Genomic DNA, 20,493 nt, shown 5'->3' with positions numbered 1-20,493 from the left:
GGATTTGGGTACCTAGTAATTCGCACAGATATATAAACTGGATTAAGAATTATGATGGTTTTTATAATCGTAAATAACATGACTGTGGCAACACAGGGTATGTCTTCTATAATAAATGCGACAAACCCTGATTAGTGATTTTACGTACCAATGGATCTATAAATCGACTGGTAGTTTATCGGCCAGACAGTGAGACGAGCAACTCTTGAATGCCAGGAAAATGTGACGTTTTTTTCATTATTTCCTAACAAAGTCTTATTTAGCGCGGGTTAAGCCGCGAGATTTCCTTGAAATGTGAAAGTAATAAAATAAGTACTATTACCGGTGTATTTGGTCTAAATTGCTATATAGTTCGATCCCTTGATTCAGGGTATTACTTTCACCAATTGCGCGGTCACGATTCAGAGTTGCTCTCGTAAGCCTTGAACACTTTCTAAGTATCACTTCGCCGTTCTCTCCAGGCTTCGTGTAATTTCATTGTAGCCAATAAATCACGTGACAAATCAATACGATACTGATTTAACGAGAGTGAAATCGATATTCGCATAACCGTCGCCTTAAGTATGCATTATTGTATTTATTTATTATTAAGTCATTACGCGATTCAGAAAACGAATAATGCTTCTATCAACCAATTTATAAAGAACTAGTAAAAAACCAGGCCCGCTTGGATTTGGTTTTGATCCGATTGTTACCAAAGGATCATCCCCAGCTGGGCTAATCTGAAGATTTTCTGAAAATTTAATCGAAAACGATCCAGCCGGACCAGATCGGACTCTATATGATTGGTATTTAAAGGCGATTATGGAATGCACGAGTGAATGGGTAAACAGCGATTTCTATGTATTTTACCAGCGTGCTGTATCGCTAACCAGTAATCACTGCTGTTGCTGAAATATAAAATTATTATTTACAAGTTTTTTTGTTTTCATAAATGGGGGATTGATTTCAAGAACTCCCACAACAAGTCATTCGTGAACATGTGCTATGTACATATTTCATTGGTACATAGCTACCTATTTGAACACGGGCATAGTCGCATCTGAGGGCCACGACGACCTCATAGAAGACTTCAATTAGTATTACAAAAAAATAATTTCAAGCATGGCCACACGAGGACGCGACTTCTCCGACACAAAAGGAAACTTTTACCCAGGATAATTTATTAAGTTTACAAATATTTTTTAATAAAGCTAATAATACAATTGCTGTTTTTCTATTTATTACTTATTGTAAGCTAAGAAAAAGAAAAAGGGAACAGCCGGTGTGTTTGTCTACACACATATGTACATACTCGTATTACGAAGCAGACATACACACGTAGGCTTCGTGTATGTATGTAATCTCAGAACTTGATGGACATCGAGCGTTCAGTGATCATTTTTTTACAGCCGCCGGAAATTACTTCGATTTAACGCTCGACGCGAATACGAAGCGTTTTGCTTTCAGCTCTGGACTCGAGCTTAAAATGACATTAAAAAAAACATATTGCATAACGAAACATACAGTTAAATGTTCTCAGAGTGTAATACATCAAATCTTTTAAAAGTATCGAATCTAAGCCGCCATCATCATCATCATCATCAACAGCCCACAGTCGTCCACTGCTGGACATAGGCCTCAGCCCACTGAGTTTCTCGCCGGATCTTCTCAGTGGGTCGCGTTTCCGATCCGGTGGTAGATTCTGCGAAGCACTGCTCTTGCTAGGGTCAGTGTTAGCAACTCTCCGGTTGAGCCCCGCGAGCTCACCTACAAACGTTAGGGTGAAGCTGAAATAGCCTCTCAAAGCTATCAGCATAGGTAGGAAAAAAAAAAAAAAAAAACATAGGCCTCTCCGAATCCACATCAATGAGCCCGGTTTACGGCTCTCCTCATCCACTTCTTGCAGGCCACCGTTCGGAGGTCATCGCACAACCTAACCATAGTCTAGTTTAATTTTCGTTAGTTATATTTTTTTGTTTAGCGTCCCAACGAGGCCAACCGGTGCGATACGGTCAGCGAACTGCATTTTGCCGCCACATGCATTACACAAACAGTCTTGTATGAATACAAAATTTCAAACGCAGGAACGGACTGGACATTCCCGACATGCTTTTGTTGCTGGCTCCTACTATACGGTTGCGAAACACTTTTTTGACACGTGCCTCTTTAGAAGGAAGTTAAAAAACATCCAAATACGACATAATTATATAAAAGCGGCTGTTTTTTTTTTTAAAGAATTCACGTGGAATGGGGAAGAAACATCTGTCGCGCAGGTGATCGAAGGCGGCAGGTGTTCGAATTTAGTAACGGAAGAATTTCTCTGTGGTAGAAGACTATAACAAACCATGCGGTTTAAGATTTGAGAACACTACTGTTTTAGTTAATCTCACAGGAACATGTAAATTAAAATTATATTCAATGTTTTGAAACGTGTCTTAAACGCGTCTACGTTCAATAAGTGTTCGCATTTTATAACACGCGTGTAATTAACAGATTTCTGCTAAGTTGCTGAATCACCGTTATCTTGGCGCGCCAGACGTGACCAGGGGGTTTTACGTTGTGTCATAAAACATAATATATCCTGCAAAAAAGGGTTGACATCAGAGCGGACCGAGGTGTGGCTGGCTGGCTACACAGGGATTTCTCGGTTTATGATTGTTTGCTTTGAATCGATGTTAAGAATTAAGAGTTTATTCATCTTTCATATTTAAGTTTGATCGCAACTTATTTAAATTGAGTAAATGTACATGTAACTATACTGATACCTTAGAACTTATATCTCAAGGTGGGTGGCGCATTTACGTTGTAGATGTCTATGGGCTTCAGTAACCACTTAACACCAGGTGGGCTGTGAGCTCGTCCACCTATCTAAGCAATAAAAAAACACGGAGAAAATAGTTATAAGTAGCCTGAAAAGTGATGACATGACGTCAAAACACCAATTTCACTGGAGTGAAGGCTCTTTTGAAATTGAACATGAACGAATTTTTGTCGTCAAAATCAGACAAGTTATTACTGCTGACCCTGGAAAGAGCACATCATGGTATCTTTATATGTTGTCATGGTTTAATTTGATTGATTTCAGAGCAAATGCACATTAATTTAGAAAATTTGTGGCTGCCCGAGATTTTTTTTTGCCTTTGTAGGCAGACGAGCGTACGGCCCACCTGATGGTAAGTGGTTACCGTCGCCCATGGACTTCAGCAATGCCAGGAGCAGAGCCGAGCCGCTGCCTACCGAATCGTATCACAAACAAACTTCGAACGTCTTATCTACGGACAAGTTTTCAAACAAGATTCGATATTGCTCAGCTAAAAGTAATATTCACAATACTTATACTTAGATCATATTTATTGCGAAATATAAAGACATTATGTTCGTTACGGTATGAGTCAATTTCCGTTTTTCCAACGAATCCAATGAACAGTTACAGAAATACCGCGATGGCTATTTCGTTATGTTCTTTGCTATTTCATATTCACGAGAACAAAATAAGTTTTCTTCAACATAATCGGCCAGTTATATCGAATGCTAAGCCCGCAACCACAATGTAATCAGCGAAGTGGACGGCCGCAATAGGGAACCCTATCGGAATGAAAATATAATGAGAAGAGGGTCAAATTTGCTCACGCGAACGTTCAAGAGGCACAGGGATGCTATTTAAAAAATAAACAAATCCAAAATAGAAGACAAAACATGTTAAACAAATGTGATAGCCCCGTAGCACTTACTAATATTAACTCTAATAATGCTATGAACAGAAGGGTTTATTGTTTTTTTATTGCATAGTGAATTACAGCCCACCTAGTATTAAATGGTTAAGGCACCAAGGACACGAGATCTAAATCTCTACATTGCATTGCAGTTTATATCATTCTCTCTAAGTACCTGATGGATAATAGTTACTGCACATGGTCAATGGCAACAGAAACTCTTTTGCTGCCTACAGATCATACATATTTCTTGGGAGATTATTTTATTGGTGTAGAATAGCTCTCAATTACTCTAGAGACAGCTCTCAATTACAGGTGAATTACATTAAAGTAGTAGTAGTTGTTGTTTATAGTAAATTGCAACCAGAGATGTATAGATGTAGATGATGTTAGACATATCACTGACTGGTAGACATATCACTGACTGGACTCACCATTAACACCCTGAAACACCCTTAAAATCAAGTTGCCATTATTTATTATGTATATTTAAAAATTTTGATGATTTATATTATTACTAACTCAGTGATTCAGTAGTTAGTGCCCCTGACTGTTACTCCGCATGTCGTGGGTTTGATTCCTAGATCAGGCAAACATTTCTAAACAGGTATGTTTCGTTTTTGTCCAAATGTTCATTATTTATATATGTATATATTTAAACATAATATATAAGTATGCATGTCAATCTCTAGTACCCATAACACAGGGAATCCTAATCTGGGGCCAGATGACTGCGCATGATTTAATCACATGTCTTTTTGAACATATTGTTAGAAACATAGTTACTTAGTATTGAGAATTAAAAGAGGGAACCTCTTTCATCTGTCAGGCTTCAATTAAGTAATTGGTAAAAATTTATTCTATATGCCAGGAATCTAAATCTCCGGGACTATTATATTAAATAACCCTCAGAAACTGGGAGATATCAACTAGTACTTTTAAATAAATTCTCATTTCAATTATTAATACAGTTATTGGTGATCACAAATTAAACTTCCTTTGAAGGTTTTATAGTGTTGTATAATATTTTTTGTATACATATTCATAGTTATGTAAATATGTAAATGATTGATTTAAATATTTCAGTTGCCTTTGATGATAAAATTGACGATAAATTGATACAAAAATAATTGTTCATTATTATGTTCTCAGTGGTAACAAAAAATAACAGGCAGCTCTGTTACTTTACAAAATATTTTCAAATGAGGGATGAACTTTTGTTTTTAACACCAGTTGTGAAATTATGGTATCTCCAGTTTTTGATAACGAACGGAACATAACATCGGATCAGACTCATTTGCCCATGTCAACACATAATAATGTAAATGTTACATGCTCTTTGTTTCAATAGATAATGAAATCTCATTTTTTAAAAGAATTTGTCATGTTAAGTTGTTCCAAAAACTTTAAAACTTTGATCCAATTAATATTGTGTTGGGGTTCATTCCAATTTTGTTAGAGAGGTATGATAGGTTTTTCAACATAATAATTGTTATAAATGGCTTTTCCAAATCTTTGTTTAATTTTAATTGATGGCACTATTTATATTAATCGCTTTAACAGAGTCAAGATGCATGCAAATCTCCTATATTATTTATCTTTTAAATAAAACAACATTCCTCCATGATCAAAATTGTCTTTCTGTATAAAATGGGACAATATTTAAAAATAGCTTTGATACAATAACATTATTTTTTTGCACACTATGAATACTTAAATGTGCTTAGACAGGACTAACAATTAATTTAAAATTAAAATTAGAGGATTTTTTTACTATCAAAGACATTTTCTATTACTTCAATATTCATTCATTATCAGCCGTATCAAGCAAAGTGGTCAACGTGGTTCTACTAGTAGATCTCCTACAGATTTTCAATCACATCTGGGTAGTTTATCATACATTAATTACAGTTAACTACATACTGCTAATGATACTTTTAATTATATATTTGCATTGGTCAGTCAACATAATTCTAAAAGGTCTTATTCTTGTATGATATGTATCAGGTGCCTGTGATACTGGAAAAAATATAACTGGACCCCATTTAACACGGACCGATTATGTACTAAACTAATCCATTTATTAATATTTATTTTAAAAAAATCACGACACTATTTTTACATAATTATTAATTACATGATTTGTATTCTTGATTTTCCCTTATTTAATAGATGAAGATTATTAGTGTGTTTAATAAATATTTATAAACAAAAAGAAGTGATGATTGTCTGATAATACACGGGAATGTAAACAAACATGTCTATTCTTGTTGCACAAAGAGGTCACTTTATGAAAATTTTATAGAGTCCAAATGTATTAATCTAAATACTAGATTTATACTAAAATGGTTAGCAGTGATTCGAGTATGTTGACAAAGAAACTGCTACAACGTCGAGTGAAGCTTAACAGACAGTGAAGACAAAAAAATCTTACCGTTTTACGACCATGGTAGAATCCGTCGGCTCGTTTGTAGACCCTATGATTCGAACTATGCTTTACAAACTTCACCAATAACATAAAAAACACCATTAATTTTATATATCACCACCAATTCAATTTTATTAAAACACACATCGCTAAATATCTGCAAACTCACTTCTTTTCATTTTATAACAAGCGACACCCAATTTTAAACGCCACTGTTCACTGTCATCAATGCTTCTTTTATTTTACGATTACAATAAAAGAATGTGTTTCGTATTTCGCGATTTTCAATAAAAAGAACGAAATTACATAAAATTGTCTGCCATTAGTTACCAACAAATACCGTAAACACAAACTAAAGCTGAAATGTGTGTTTTTACTAGATGGTAACCAACTTCATGGTAAATTGGTGTTGCAAGTATCGTAAAGTATGGTTTTAGTAGTATTTTTTTTGTTTCATTCGTCCAATTGATAGGCAAAGGGAAAATAATCCAAATAACCAATCTTTTATATTAAACTAGCTGACCCGGCAGACTTCGTAGTGCCTCAATCGATAAATAAAAGAGCTAAACTATTGTATAAAACAAACTTTAAAAAATACTAAAAGGAATTCGTCCGACGAACAAACAATTTTGTTTTTATATAATTCTAAGCATTTTCATATTTTTTCACCTTTTAAACCCTCTCTGGACTTCCACGAATAATTCAAGACTAAAATTAGCCAAATCGGTCCAGCCGTTTTCGAATTTTAGCGAGACTAACGAACAGCAATTCATTTATATATAGATAGATTAGAAATGGCCAAAACCATGTCTGTGGTACAAAAAGTGTAATGAAAGACAAGGAAATGTAAGGAAACTGATTGAAATAAAATGGAATTTCATGAGGCAAGACAAGAGGAAACTGTAAATGTCAGATGGGATAAATCCAACAATTTTGTTGCATGTCTTGTGCATGTCCACAGATACGAAACAATTTATCATACAGAAATTTAGAAGATTACACCAAATAAAACAACAAATTAAAAAAAAAGATAATTTACTTCACTTTTTTTGGTGATCACAAAAAACAAATGTTCGAGTTTCAATCTTTGAAAAGGGCAAATACATTTGTTGTGAACTGTTTGATTTAAATTCAAATAATAGAACACCCTCTTGTTTGATCCTATTTTTATTGGCTAAGATTTAAGACAGACATACAAGCTATCAGTAATTAGTTTGTTATTAGCGGATACCGAATGTCATAGATAATAAATCCAGTATGAATGCTATCCCTATTGAAACATAAGATTTAGGGCTCAACTGGATTGCAATACAATTGCGCTACTCTTGAGACTACTCTTCAAATATACACACACATTTGCTTCACAATCGAAGATGGTATCAACCCCTGTCGGCTGGCAACACTTTCTAGAATTAGTATACCTGGTAGAATTTTTTGGCGGGAACGCGAGGAGTGAAGTTGTGTGATTTGTTTTATTTTGTCTAATTAGTGTTTCTTCAGGTTTAAATTTGTAATTACGGTGGTTTATTAACTATGTAGTATCTGTGAAAGTGCACAAATGTGGGAAAATGAAACAAAGTCGCTGAACGTAACTTCTCGGGATCTTCCAAAAAGTCTCAGCAAGTGACCACCATTTTACTCAGATTATACTTCATCTCATTTCATTTCGTTTCGTTTTCATTTCATTTCATGCCATGTTTCATAATAATCAACTTCATTTCATTTCATAATATCATTTTTCATATAAAAAAGATCATTAAAATTAAAATAAGACTTGACCTAAAGGTCTTAGTTACCAGGTCATAAAATCCCTTTAATAAAAGTATACGTGGTAATATGTACCTACTTAGAATTTTAAACTTTTGAAACTCTAGAATTTATTACCGTGCAATGGGGTAAATAGGGACAAAATCGACCTTCAGATTGAATTTTAAAATAGTTCCAATTAAATAGTCACTGCTCAACCAAGAAATAAGTTGAGTCTTGAACGTACCTAGGTGATAAAAACCGTTACATTATTTTAATTATTCATTTTAAAGAAATAATCGGTAAAATAATGGCCGTCCCAATTTACCCAGCGTCCGGGGTAAATTGACACGGTTAAGGGTTAAATTGGGATATTTGTAAGGGTTGTCAACTCGCAGTACTGCGATATATAGGTAGGTGCCATATAATTATTTATATGGATCGAAATGATGAATACAATCCATAATTTAAGCACAATACACAACATAGTGTAAATTAAGCTGGTTCCTATTCCGAAGCGATGTGACGTAAATGATAATCAACAATACAATGATCAAAAAAAGTATGTGCATGTTATATTTTAGAAAATTATTATTTAATTTCCTTAAAAATCACAACTCTGAAACGAAATCATAAAGTAGAATAAAAAATAGAAAACAAAAGGACTGGAAATGCAATAATACAATTTTATTTAATCAACATTTTCAAAATAATCTTTGAGCAAGAGTAAGATATCAGGTGAATAAGATAAAAAAACAGCTTTATCTGATTACTGCCAATAATAACAAAAATAAAAGAAATTATTTCTAAGCTAAATAACTAAACTCAATTAATTGACTCACTCATAATTGGATATCTCGGATTTTTAATTAATGTTACATTTAAAATCTGAGGCCTGTTTTTATTTGTGTGTGTTCGTTGTGAATATTAACAAAATCATGATTCGACGCGTGAATAGATTCTGAAATAACAAAAGTTTTGATTCGTTTGAGTTCTTTTAACTTATAATTTTTTTTATTGCTATAAAGAACATACGACCGGGCAGATACAAGGTAAATGTCGCGAAAAAAAAGTAATTATATATATACTTTTCTTTTACCTATAATACTTACATAAACTAACTGATAAACACATTAACCTTCTTTACATCACGAAATTAAGTGATAGTATAGGCTAAAAAATCTATTATAAGATATCAGTGACAACCCTAACAAGCCATCCCTATTTTGTCTTTTGGCGTTCCAATTTTGTGTTTTCTCGTCCCTCATTTTTCCAGTCTCGTTCCAAATTACCCTACATACGTCCCAATTTTCCCCAAAAAGAAAGGAAAAAATATACATTTTTTATTTTGTCGAAATATTGTATTTAAAATAAGAATATTGCAACTTACCGTTTGTTGTGGTATTTCCAGGTGTATTAAAAACTTATATAAATTGTGATCTTATTGAAAAAACAACGATAATATTACTTTTTTTAAAAGTTCTTTAAGCTGTTTTAAAACGCACTTTTCAACCACTATTTTAAATTTAATTTGACGAATTTTTGGGACCAACTTAACTCATGTTTAGTACTTCCATAGTTAACTTGGTTTTTCTTCTATACATTGATAAATATTACCTTAAAGAAAATTAGGTAGATTCCGTGCTTTAAGTACTTTGAGAATCTTCCGCAGGTTTGTCCCAATTTACCCCAGAATCCCAATTTACCCCATGTCATGGTACTAAACATTACAGAAAGGTGTTATGGATTTTTTTACAAATTGTACGCAGCTTTTTTGTGGTTAGACCAATATAAAGTAAAACAAAATAACACCAGAACAGAGAGAAAAATATTTTAAAAGCATTAAAATAGTGCATGCATTACGTACTGGTTTGTGTTCTACAAATGTTGTTTCTTTCAGCTTGTGATAGAACAATATTTCCTGAAACCCGAGGAAATCGAACTTGCAGTTGATTTGTACTTCTGAGCCTGTTTTACTGCTATATATGCCCAGACGTGTTCGTGGCCTAGCTTTCACTATCACTTTTTAACTCGGATATTAGAAAAATTATCTATTAGACTTTTGAAAAACTATCAGATCAAATTTTTTTTTCATTAGTTCTAAAAGGCTTTGGAATGATTCCGGTCACCGTCCTCGTCGAACCCGTCACTTGCGACGAAGGGCTCGATGAGTGAATTAACCCATAGACACACAGCCGGCTGAGTTTCTCGCCGGATCAGCTCAGTGGGTCACGTGTCCGATCCGGTGGTAGATTCGGCGAAGCACTGCTCTTGCTAGGGTCAGTGTTAGAAACACTCCGGTTTGAGCCCCGTGAACTCACCTACACACGTTAGGGTGCAGCTGAAATAGCCTCTCAAGGCTATCAGCATAGGCAGGAAAAACAAAAAAATATATGGAATGACTAATTTTCCTTTAAACAAAATGGCACCCTCGGAGCTATGGAATGTTCTCCAAATGTACTTATTTAATCGAATTTTAAAGCATGAATTTAACGGTAAACAGAGTCGTCGTAGCCTAAAGGTTAAGACGTCCGGTGCATTCATATGCAGAGATGCACTGGTGTTCGAATCCCGCCGGCAGGTACCAATTTTTCCAATGAAATCCGTACTTAACTTATGTTCACGATTGACTTCGACGGTGAAAGAATAACATCGTGTAATAAAAATCAAACCCGCAAAATTATAATTACTGGTGGTAAAACGTCTTGTCCGCACGGGTAGGTAGGTACCACCACTCTGAATATTTCTGACGTGAAGCAGTAATGCGTTTCGGTTGTGAAGATTGTGGCAGCCGTTGTACTGTTAAAAGTAAGACTTTACAACTCAAGGTCTCAAGGTGGGTGGCGGCATTTACGTTGTAGATGTCTATGGGCTTCGGTAAACACTTAACATCAAGTGGACCGTGAGCTCGTCCAACCATCTAAACAATAAAAAAAATATGTTTTGCCAATGTCCATTGGCAGTGACCACGTAGCATTAGGTGAGCTGCCACTCGCAATTCATGCTTGTTTATTGACTAAAGTAGTAGAAAATTCTTTGATTAATGATATTTAAGATTTAATTTACACCATGACAAGTAAAGATGGAGAATTACAAAAAAAAAAACTTATTATTGTTTATACTAAATTAATTACTTACCCAATGAATCTGATTCTTGTAACAAGTTTCATAAAAAAACTCAAACAATACACTACTTTAAATTCACTTTTAAAGCGATTAATAATATTAAGTGATTGTTCAGTCTTGAAAATTTTCATGGTATTGGCGAAGTATTTTCTTGTTTTAATTTCTTGAAATTTACAAATTTGCCCCATTTTAATTTCTTTTAAATAATATAAATAATACCCTATTTGTCATTATTAATATTTATCACTAAATGACTAAATTAAATCTTTTTATTCAAGTTATTATTCGCTCCCGGGCGAAGCATGTCGGTTTTTGTTTGGTTTAAGAGTTTAGTTTCGTTTTTGTAGGTCTTGGGTTTAGATAGGTGTACATTTGCAGGAGCATCGATTACGCATTGTTATCGATTAATGTTATGCATTTATATCGATTATCGCTTATTTCGGTAACAATCTCTCTGTTAAAATTATAAATTATCTTATGAACTGCTTATTCATGTAATGTTTTACAGAAATAAAAATCTTTATGGAACACAAAGAGAAAGCAACGGCCTTGAATGATCAAACCCAACCATCTCGAATTCTAGTTGCTACTTATCAACACTACTTAGTTGTAGTAATCTCAAGTCTCAATCTCAATTCTTTAAAAAATCGGACACAATGTATAGTTTATCAAGATTTGAATTTGTATTGAATTAAATCAATATATCGATTATAATCGTAACTATCGAATCGGTGAAAATATCGATTCAGTTTGTGATGTTTTCCTCACTATCGCTCGAGCAGTAATTACGTACTACAAGGTAAAAGGTAAAGGAACACTACAAAACGCAGTCCTGTTCGAACGTGTCCGGTCTCGACTATCTAAGCTTCTCAATACACTTAAGTTCACTGCACTTTAGTATTAGTGAGTGTACTAAATTCGTACGTAGCCATGTTCTGTGACGCATTTTGTACTTTTAAGATTTTTAGAATGGTTAATACAACCTGATCACTGATTACTAAAGCAGTAGACATTTTTGTGGCCTTCGAAAAGAGGAGATGGCGATAAGTCTTTTTATTTTCCCCTGGTATTCGCTGGTAGCCTATGAGTCTATCCTATCTACTTACGGACCGATAGGTAAGCTCACGGGCTCAATTTGAAAAAGCTGTTAACACTAGTCAGTAGCAAGCGCAGCGCTTCGCAGAATTTACCACCGGATCGGAATCTCAACTCCCTGAGAGAAGCCGGCGAGAAACTCAGCGGGTTGTGTCTATGTGCTAGGTTGCATGTCGAACTTTGAAAGGCAATCGGTGCTTTGAGAGCGTAAAGCACCGAGAGACCATAATGCCACGGACAAAGATAAGCTGCATTCTTCTGTAGGCGGCAAATTGGTTACAAGTTTAGAGTCTAAACGCCTATTAAACTATTTTAGCAAACACACGTACGCGCAATAATCGCCATGGAAGGTGTCTTAACACATTTCGAGGCAGAGAGTAAGTAGACGACTCCTAATACCGACTGAAGCGGTCACCCCCAGATACTGTGGAAGATCAGTGAAGCAGTGAGTAAAGATATTAACATATATGACACACATGACATAAAAACTTTCAAATTAATCTAAAAAAAATCAGTTTTATCAAAATCGGTTTAGTATAGGGTGCACGGAAGCCGCTTGAGATATATGAGCGGCAGGGCGGGGAGGTAGACAAACGTCAAGCTAACTCAGTCTGCCGTCAACGTCAATCACCGCCATGGTTACACAATTCAATTGTTTTCGCCAGTTTGTTCCGAGCATACACGAGATAATATATCCTAAGATCGACCAGTGAAAAATTTAATTTACAATGTGCATATTTTTTTCTCAGACGAAAGGGTGACAAGACAAAGAAAGGATTGAACACAAATATGATAATAGATGAACATAAATAAATTAGTAAGTAGCAGAGGCTACAGGAGTGTCAGCTCGCAGCGTAATGAGAACTGTAGCTGAAGGAAATTCGAATCGGCAAACATCGGAAAAACCAAAATTTAATTAGTAAACAAATAAAAAATACATTGAGACCGGACTTTAATATTAATTAAACACCATATTTGCATAGTACCATAGTTATGACAGGCTTAAATGCCGCCACACCTTGTGATGTCAGATCAATTGAATTGTATAATGGCTGTTCCATCCTTAAAATTTTAACACATGAGGGCTTCGCGACTGAAATAGGCAGGATGGTGGTAGCTATAGTCCCCGGCACGTAACTTGGCAAGAGTCGCTAGATGCGCAGAAGTCGTTTTTTAGGTCTCTTTGGTTGTCAAGCGGTACGCGGGGAAAGACGTGGCACCGTTCCGAGCGCGCGATTGGTGAGTCAGTCGACCCTCCCCTCCTGCACCGCGTCCACGTTCCGTTCGCTCCCGGTTACACATGCGCCTGCTAAATTTGTAGGAACCCTTTGTTTATATTGAGTTTTTGTTACGAGTTGTTATTATTGTTTTAAATTTAGTTTTTGTTACGAGTGTCATTGTTTTAAGTTTGTTTGCAATGCCAGGACCAAATACCAATGACCATATAGTCGATTCAGTCACTGAGCGTTTTATTATTTACGCCATTGACGACAGCGACTCTTCGTTATGTCGACGATCAGGAGCCAACTCCTTCCACCAGCTCAGGTGCTACCATAAATTTAATCCAAGGGGTAGCACTATTAGAAAATGATAGTGACGACGGCGACACATAATTTTTAAATATTAAGTATATTTTTTTAAATAAACTTCTTAACTTTTAATTGTATTTTATTTATAACACCTAATACACTACACGAATTCCTCTTTTCTTTAACTTTCTTCTAAACAAACGGGCTTAAAAATAAATTATGGCAAATAAAAAATTTAATAAAATAAAATTAAATCATATGCGGGCAATAAAAGTGACCATTTTTTTGTTGCAATGTGCACTATGCGCGACATTACCTCCACTACACCAAAACCTTGCCAACTTACGTTCCGCTTACTATACTAGTGCGCAACCTATCCTGCAACAAGCAAAAGCCAGCTCCTTTGAGGACTAAATATTAAAAGGGGTCTGAACTCGTTCTTTAATCAAATAGAACCAATTAAAAGCGCAAACTTAAAAAAACTACCCTCTATATTCTGTAATGGCTAGTATATACGGACAACGGTAGTTAATAGACGCTTAGTAGGCATATTGTTATGCCTGTGTACGCAACTAGTAGCTAAAAACTTAGATTAGAAATCCAATTTGTCAATTATGTCATCCCAGAAAGCGTTTTACCGCTTTTATTTTAAGACGGAGGAGCTGCTGGAGGCTATACCAGACTCAATAAGCCGGACGGGCGAACTATGATATGAACATATAATAATGATTTCCATTAGAGAACACAGCCGAGAGGGGAGAGTTTATTAACCACTTTCACTACTGCCTAAGCGCTCCCTAATGAGGCCTAATAGGTTATCGGATCCGAAATACCAAGCTCCGCGGGTAGGTGTTATGGGCTAAGTGTCTCATCGAACTTTACGAAGAGTACAGTCTCCTGTGTTATGGTTGTTGCTGACATTAGTACTACTAGAGTCCTAGAGTGAATCAAAATAACTCTTAAGGTCGGGTCAAAAGCAAGAACGATGTTACTGTAAAATGGCGGTACGCAAAAAAAACTTAATATGTTTTCACATTATATTAATCATTTGATATATTATTGCCATTAACTCAATTACACATTGACAGAAGAGTTTATTTTTCTATAAAATACATTTTATCGACAACAGTTCTACGATTAAATATAAACAACTTATTTATTTCACAAAGTGTAAAATACGTACGTAAGTACAATAAATATTTTTAGAACGCTAGATTATTTCACTTAATAGTTGCCTGCAACATAATACATGATAAAATTAATACCTAACGAAGTTTCGTCGTTGAAGGCAAAATTATTGCCTTAAGTACGAATATGAACTTAAATATTTACATTTAAAATAGCGTCAACTTAAACCTGAAAAAATGTAATCCAATTTAAATTTAAATATAATACATTAATATACAGTTTTCATTGAAGCCGTCCTCGGAAACAAAGACAAACGATGTTTGTCATTCCTGATACAGCCCTCAAAAAATGTATACGAAAATTTTATAACGAATATTTTTTACACGCAATGTAATACAAATAAAAATGAACCAATGCGCGGAATCTATGGTTCCGACAGAACGCGGGGGCGTCTTACAATCGTTCTCGCGTTATATATCTGATTCGTATAACAAGAACTTTTGTTTAAAGTAAATTAAAATACTATATTTTATTGTTTAATTCAGAATATTGTTTCAATGCCATTGCGGCTTGGATTTCTTTGCACCTTGGTTATCATAAGTCGAGTGTCATTCCCGATCCTGCGGACAGAATGGAAAGCAGTCGACGTCGCCCAAAACACGTCATCTCGGATCCTCCCGATCCACTAACGGTGCTTTTAGGTACTTCAAGCACCGGTCACCGTTCTCGTCGAACCCGTCGCTTGCGACGAAGGGCTCGACGAGTAAATTAACTCTCAGACACAGCCCACTGAGTTTCTCGCCGGATCTTCTCAGTGGGTCGCGCTTCCGATCCGGTGGTAGATTCTGCGAAGCACGGCTCTTGCTAGGGTTCGTGTTAGCAACATCGTCAGGTTTGAGCCCCGTGAGCTCACCTACTAAAGTTAGGGTTACGCTGACATAGCCCCTAGGGCTATGTTAGGGTTACGCTGACATAGCCCCTAGGGCTATCAGCTTAGGTAGGAAAAAAAAAAAAAGTCGAATGTCGTCTATTTTTCTGTACGTTGACACACGCTAATCACCACACTGACTTACCTAACAGAGACAATCTACGTTCGTATGTTGAATTATTTATATACATTTTCTCATATACAACAGCACATGCCATTTAAGGATTTTTTCTAATTATCTCAAATCATCTTAGTCCTTTTTAATTATCTAATTAGGAATAAAACATACAAGTGATTGCTTTAAAAAAACCTTAATTGTACATCCCTAAACTATTGTCCTATGTTATGGCTAAAGGAAACAAATATGTAAATCAAGAACAGGTAATTAATGTACAGTTTTTTTTTTTAAATTAATTAAATAGATGGACGAGCTAAGCCTGAGGTGGTCATAGGACTCACCATAGACATTAACAACGTAACTGCCACCACCCAACTTGAAACAAGAGTTCTTGATAAGTTACTGATTCCGAAGGAGAATTAAACTTGAAATTCCGTGTAAAGTAGTCAGAATCACTAATAACTTGAATAAGGCGTTGCAATCGTATAAAGAAAAAGAATCAAAGATTATAGAAGATATATAAAAAAATAAAAAAAATAAAACCATTAAAATATCATCTTTGATTATTTTTCTTAATTTATTTTTTATTGCTTAGATGGGTGGACGATCTCACAGCCCACCTGGTGTAAGTGGTTACTAGAGCCCATAGACATCTGCGAAATGCGCCACCCACCTTGAGATATAAGGCCTAAGGTCTCAGTATAGTTACAACGGATGTCCCACCCTTCAAACCGAAACGCATTACTGTTTCACGGCCGAAATAGGTGGGGCGGTGGTAGTTACAAGTGCATACTCACAAGAGGTCCTGCCACCAGTATTAAGAAGTATTAGTAGGTGATTAGAGGAATCAATTTGCTATCTCTCTCACACGCCCGCTTCACATAGCGGCAACGTCATAAAACGATACGTCCATCCTTTTCTAATGTTTGTCATAAAATATGATCATATTATAATCTCTTCAATATCATTTTAATTTTTTTAAACTGCCCACTTATACCACGATAGCTACATATTAGATTGCAAAATAAATATTTAAAATTAATAAGTAAGCTATAAAACAATGTTAATTACACAAGTTAAACTAAAACTAATCATAAATAATACATGATATCTTTACACGTACGTATGTATCTAGGAGGGATGTTATAAAAACGTTCTCAAAGATACAATTATAATGATATTAAAATTAGATGTAACTTTCATGGTGCATTGCTTAGCTCTCTGTTGGGTAATATCAGAATTTCGGTTAAGTGAAATAGGTTTTTGTGTATTTTCTTTGTTTTCTTCATTCCGTAAACTTATAGCAATCTGCTCTTTTTTTTAATGAATTCTAAATAAGGTTTAAGTGTAGCTGTGTTATTGTTCTATATATTTTATTTTTAACAAGACTCATTTTAGTACTTTATTTTAATTGTTGTTAGTTGTTCCCATGCTTCTATTTTTGTGTGGTGTACATTTTATTTATCGCATTACCGTTCAGGCTTGAAATGCGTGCAACCGCAAACAAAATTTACTTCACTCAGTCTTTTTTCATGATCATTATTATTTTATGTACATCTATTGAGTAAATAAATAAATAGAACACTGTGAATCCTGAGCACATAATCTAAGCCAAAGGTAGTTCGTCGCGTTATACGAGTCCGTTGACCCCGTACGTTCGGAAATTTAATTACATAGGTCGTAAAAAAAAGGTATCGTATCAAGGACCCTAACAGTTAATATTTCCCTTACATAGTCATATACCTGTCTAGTTGGTAGGTATATGAGTCTGTTTCACATCTTACCGTCTCCATCCTACCAAGTTACAATCTATCTATTAAGTTCCTATTAATAGCTTGGCAGTATCAAGAGATGCAACAGCTAAATTTGCTAATATTAACAGATCGAATTTAACTAATGCTACACACAGATATATAAATATACCTATATTAATATTCTTCATAATCATAATAATCTTCTTCTTGTCCATTCTGTAAAATGGCGGCGAGCGATAGCTCTTCGGCTTCCGGTTCCGGTTCTGGATCTTGATCGTCTTCGTCGTCATCTATGATATCTGCGTTTAATAATTTGTATAATGAAGCAGCACTCTAAATTTGTCTGTATAACGAGCTAAAGATTACATTTTTTTTTAAGGTATTGTATGACCTGGTAACTAGGACCTTTAAGTCATGTCTTATTTTAATTTATATTCATATTTTTATGAAAAATGATATTATGGAGTGAAATGAAATGAAGATGATTAATTTGAGACCTTAATCAACTAGGATGAAATTCAATTAAATGAAATGAGATGAAATATAATCTCAGTAAAATGGTGGTCATTTACTAAGATTTTTTCAGTGGACTTTTTGGAGGATCCCGAGAAGTTACATCCAACGGCTTTGTTTCATTTTCCCACATTTGTGCACTTTCACAGATATTAAACAGTTAATAAACCACAATTATTACACATTTAAACCCGAAGAAACACTAAATAGACAAAATACAACAAATCACACAACTTCACTCCTCGCGTTCCCGCCAAAAAGTCACCGATTACATTTGTCTGTATAATCAAACTACAGATTAAATTTGTCAGTATAATGGGTTAGCTAGCTAATAACTGCACTGACAAATTTAAACTGGAAATTAGTCAGTGCGATAACTGAGACACCCATCAAGTGCGTTGTTGATTTACGATAGAAATAGGCAAGGTCTTGGCAATCACGAGCCATACCTAGATAGGACAATAAGACCGGGAGGTTGAATAATATAAAATTGTCTTGACTACTTAATAACGACGTCCCCACATTGCGTAGTATTGTAGTACATACCGTGTACAGGGGTTTGTGGTGTGGGCGGGGCGGGGGTGGCGGGTGTGGGTGGCTTGGAGGGGGTCGCGGGCGTGAGGGGGGCGGGTCGCGCCTTCTTCTTCCGTTTCCGCGGTATCGGAGACTCTGGAACCACTGTCGTCCCAGGAGCAGCCGGCGTCGGTGGACCTCTGTTGGTGAACAATAAGATATTACAATGATGCTACTTTTGCTTCTAACGAAATGCGTGAATTAGTTATTCATATATATTTTTTTATAGAAATTTTGTTCATCTGATTGTGAACGATTGCGAATCACTAAATAGATAACCCGAAATATCGGCGTTCGACAAGTGGTAATGCACTTTGACGGTGACTTTTCCAAAAACAATACAGGCTAGAAGTTACAGCCAAGAAAAATTCTTCTTTTTTTATTTTTTATTGCTTAGATGGGTGGACGAGCTCACAGCCCACCTGGTGTTAAGTGGTTACTGGAGCCCATAGACATCCACAACGTAAATGCGCCACCCACCTTGAGATACAAGTTCTAAGGTCTCAAGTATAGTTACAACGGCTGCCCCACCCTTCAAACCGAAACGCATTACTGACAACAATGTTACTAGACAACACTAAGTTTCATTACAAACATTTGCAGCGTATAAAGGACAAAACCATACAAATTCTCGTTTTGTACTCGTAAAAAACAGATAATGCCTATGGCTAACCTTTTCAATAACTACGTTCATCTAGTTATGTATGCATCTGTATTAGGCTTGCATTCTAGAACGTTCCTTCGATCGATAACTGTCGATTATATTGAAGTCTAATTAGTAAGCTTCAGAGGCTTGCTCTGTCACTCACCTGGGGCTGGCGGCAGCTTCCGTCTCAGGTTTCGAAGAGGGCGGTGCTATCGGAGCGCCCGACTGGTCGAGGCTCTTCAGGATGTCGTAATTGATCTTGGAGCTCATCTTCTTCTCGGCCAACATCTTCTCTATAGCCTCACCGGCGGTCGCGGCGTTAATGGCGACCTTCTTTCTGTATGAGCCTCTCACTTTCTTCTTTTTGTCTTTGTTCTCTTCTAATTCTTTTGCCTTAATCTCTTGCTTGACTGGAAATCAACGTTTTTTTTTTAATGGTTTTTGGAACGAAGTTCCTTATCGAGCGTTGTAAAAGGGGGCTAGACGGAAAAAATTAAGACCAAAAGTTGTAACGACAGTTTTTGCTCTGTCTCTCTCTCTCTCTCTCTCTCTGTCTCTCTCTCTCATTCATTCATTATATTTGTTAATTTTTTATTTATTATTATTATAACTAAAAAACAAAAAAAGTATTACAATTCCTTCACTAATTAATCGAAAGGAACTACGTTCCATCCGGGTGTCCCTTGACACCTCTCAAGTTTTTTTTTTCGATTATTCTTGCACGGCTCTAGATCATTATGACAGTTTAAAACCTAATATAGTCCGACTGACTCGGATATGCAGTAGTTAGAGCACATAACTTCTGGGTCGAGGGTCGTGGGTTCCATTCCTGCATCAGGCAAACATACGAATTGATGAAAGTGTACTGGTGGACTGAAGTGAAGATGGATGGAAGTGTACTAAATTTAGTCACAATCGGACGAATGGACTAAGGATAACACACATATACGCATATTTTTTATTATACCTAGTCAGGTCATAAATTCTGTCACATGTTTAATGTAAAATAATTGAAACAAGTTTATTTATTATGTAACCATTCACATACCAAAATGAACTTAACAAAACATAGATTCTTATGACACTAAAGTTTATTCAAAATGACCTCCGTGATTTTGAATACAGGCCTTCAATCTGCGCGGCCAGTCGTCTATCGCAGCACGAACGAGGTCCATGTCAATATCGGTGGCTGCCTTAATCAAGGATGTCTTGAG

At 35.6% G+C, this 20,493-nt stretch overlaps 2 protein-coding genes across 2 annotated transcripts in view; both read right to left on the bottom strand.

Moving 5' to 3' along the window:
• The window catches only part of Pli (E3 ubiquitin-protein ligase pellino), a 66,753-nt gene extending 60,213 nt beyond the window's left edge, over window positions 1–6,540 (bottom strand). Inside the window, exon 1 of the mRNA XM_028184930.2 lies at window positions 6,130–6,540. Within this exon, the coding sequence (XP_028040731.2) occupies window positions 6,130–6,143 (14 nt within the window). The 5' untranslated portion in view covers window positions 6,144–6,540. The remainder of the gene's footprint in view (window positions 1–6,129) is intronic.
• Window positions 6,541–15,800: 9,260 nt separating this feature from the next.
• The window catches only part of Brf (Brf RNA polymerase III subunit), a 47,230-nt gene continuing 42,537 nt past the window's right edge, over window positions 15,801–20,493 (bottom strand). The window contains exons 10-12 of the mRNA XM_089738496.1: window positions 19,443–19,689; window positions 18,607–18,773; window positions 15,801–17,846 (exon numbers count right to left, since the gene is read on the bottom strand). Coding sequence (XP_089594622.1) covers window positions 17,722–17,846; window positions 18,607–18,773; window positions 19,443–19,689 — 539 coding nt within the window. The 3' untranslated portion in view covers window positions 15,801–17,721. The remainder of the gene's footprint in view (window positions 17,847–18,606; window positions 18,774–19,442; window positions 19,690–20,493) is intronic.

Source organism: Bombyx mandarina, chromosome 25 (genome assembly GCF_030267445.1).
Source record: "Bombyx mandarina strain Sakado chromosome 25, ASM3026744v2".
In the NCBI taxonomy this organism is placed as follows: domain Eukaryota; kingdom Metazoa; phylum Arthropoda; class Insecta; order Lepidoptera; family Bombycidae; genus Bombyx; species Bombyx mandarina.
This window is presented reverse-complemented; position numbering and strand designations above follow the sequence as displayed.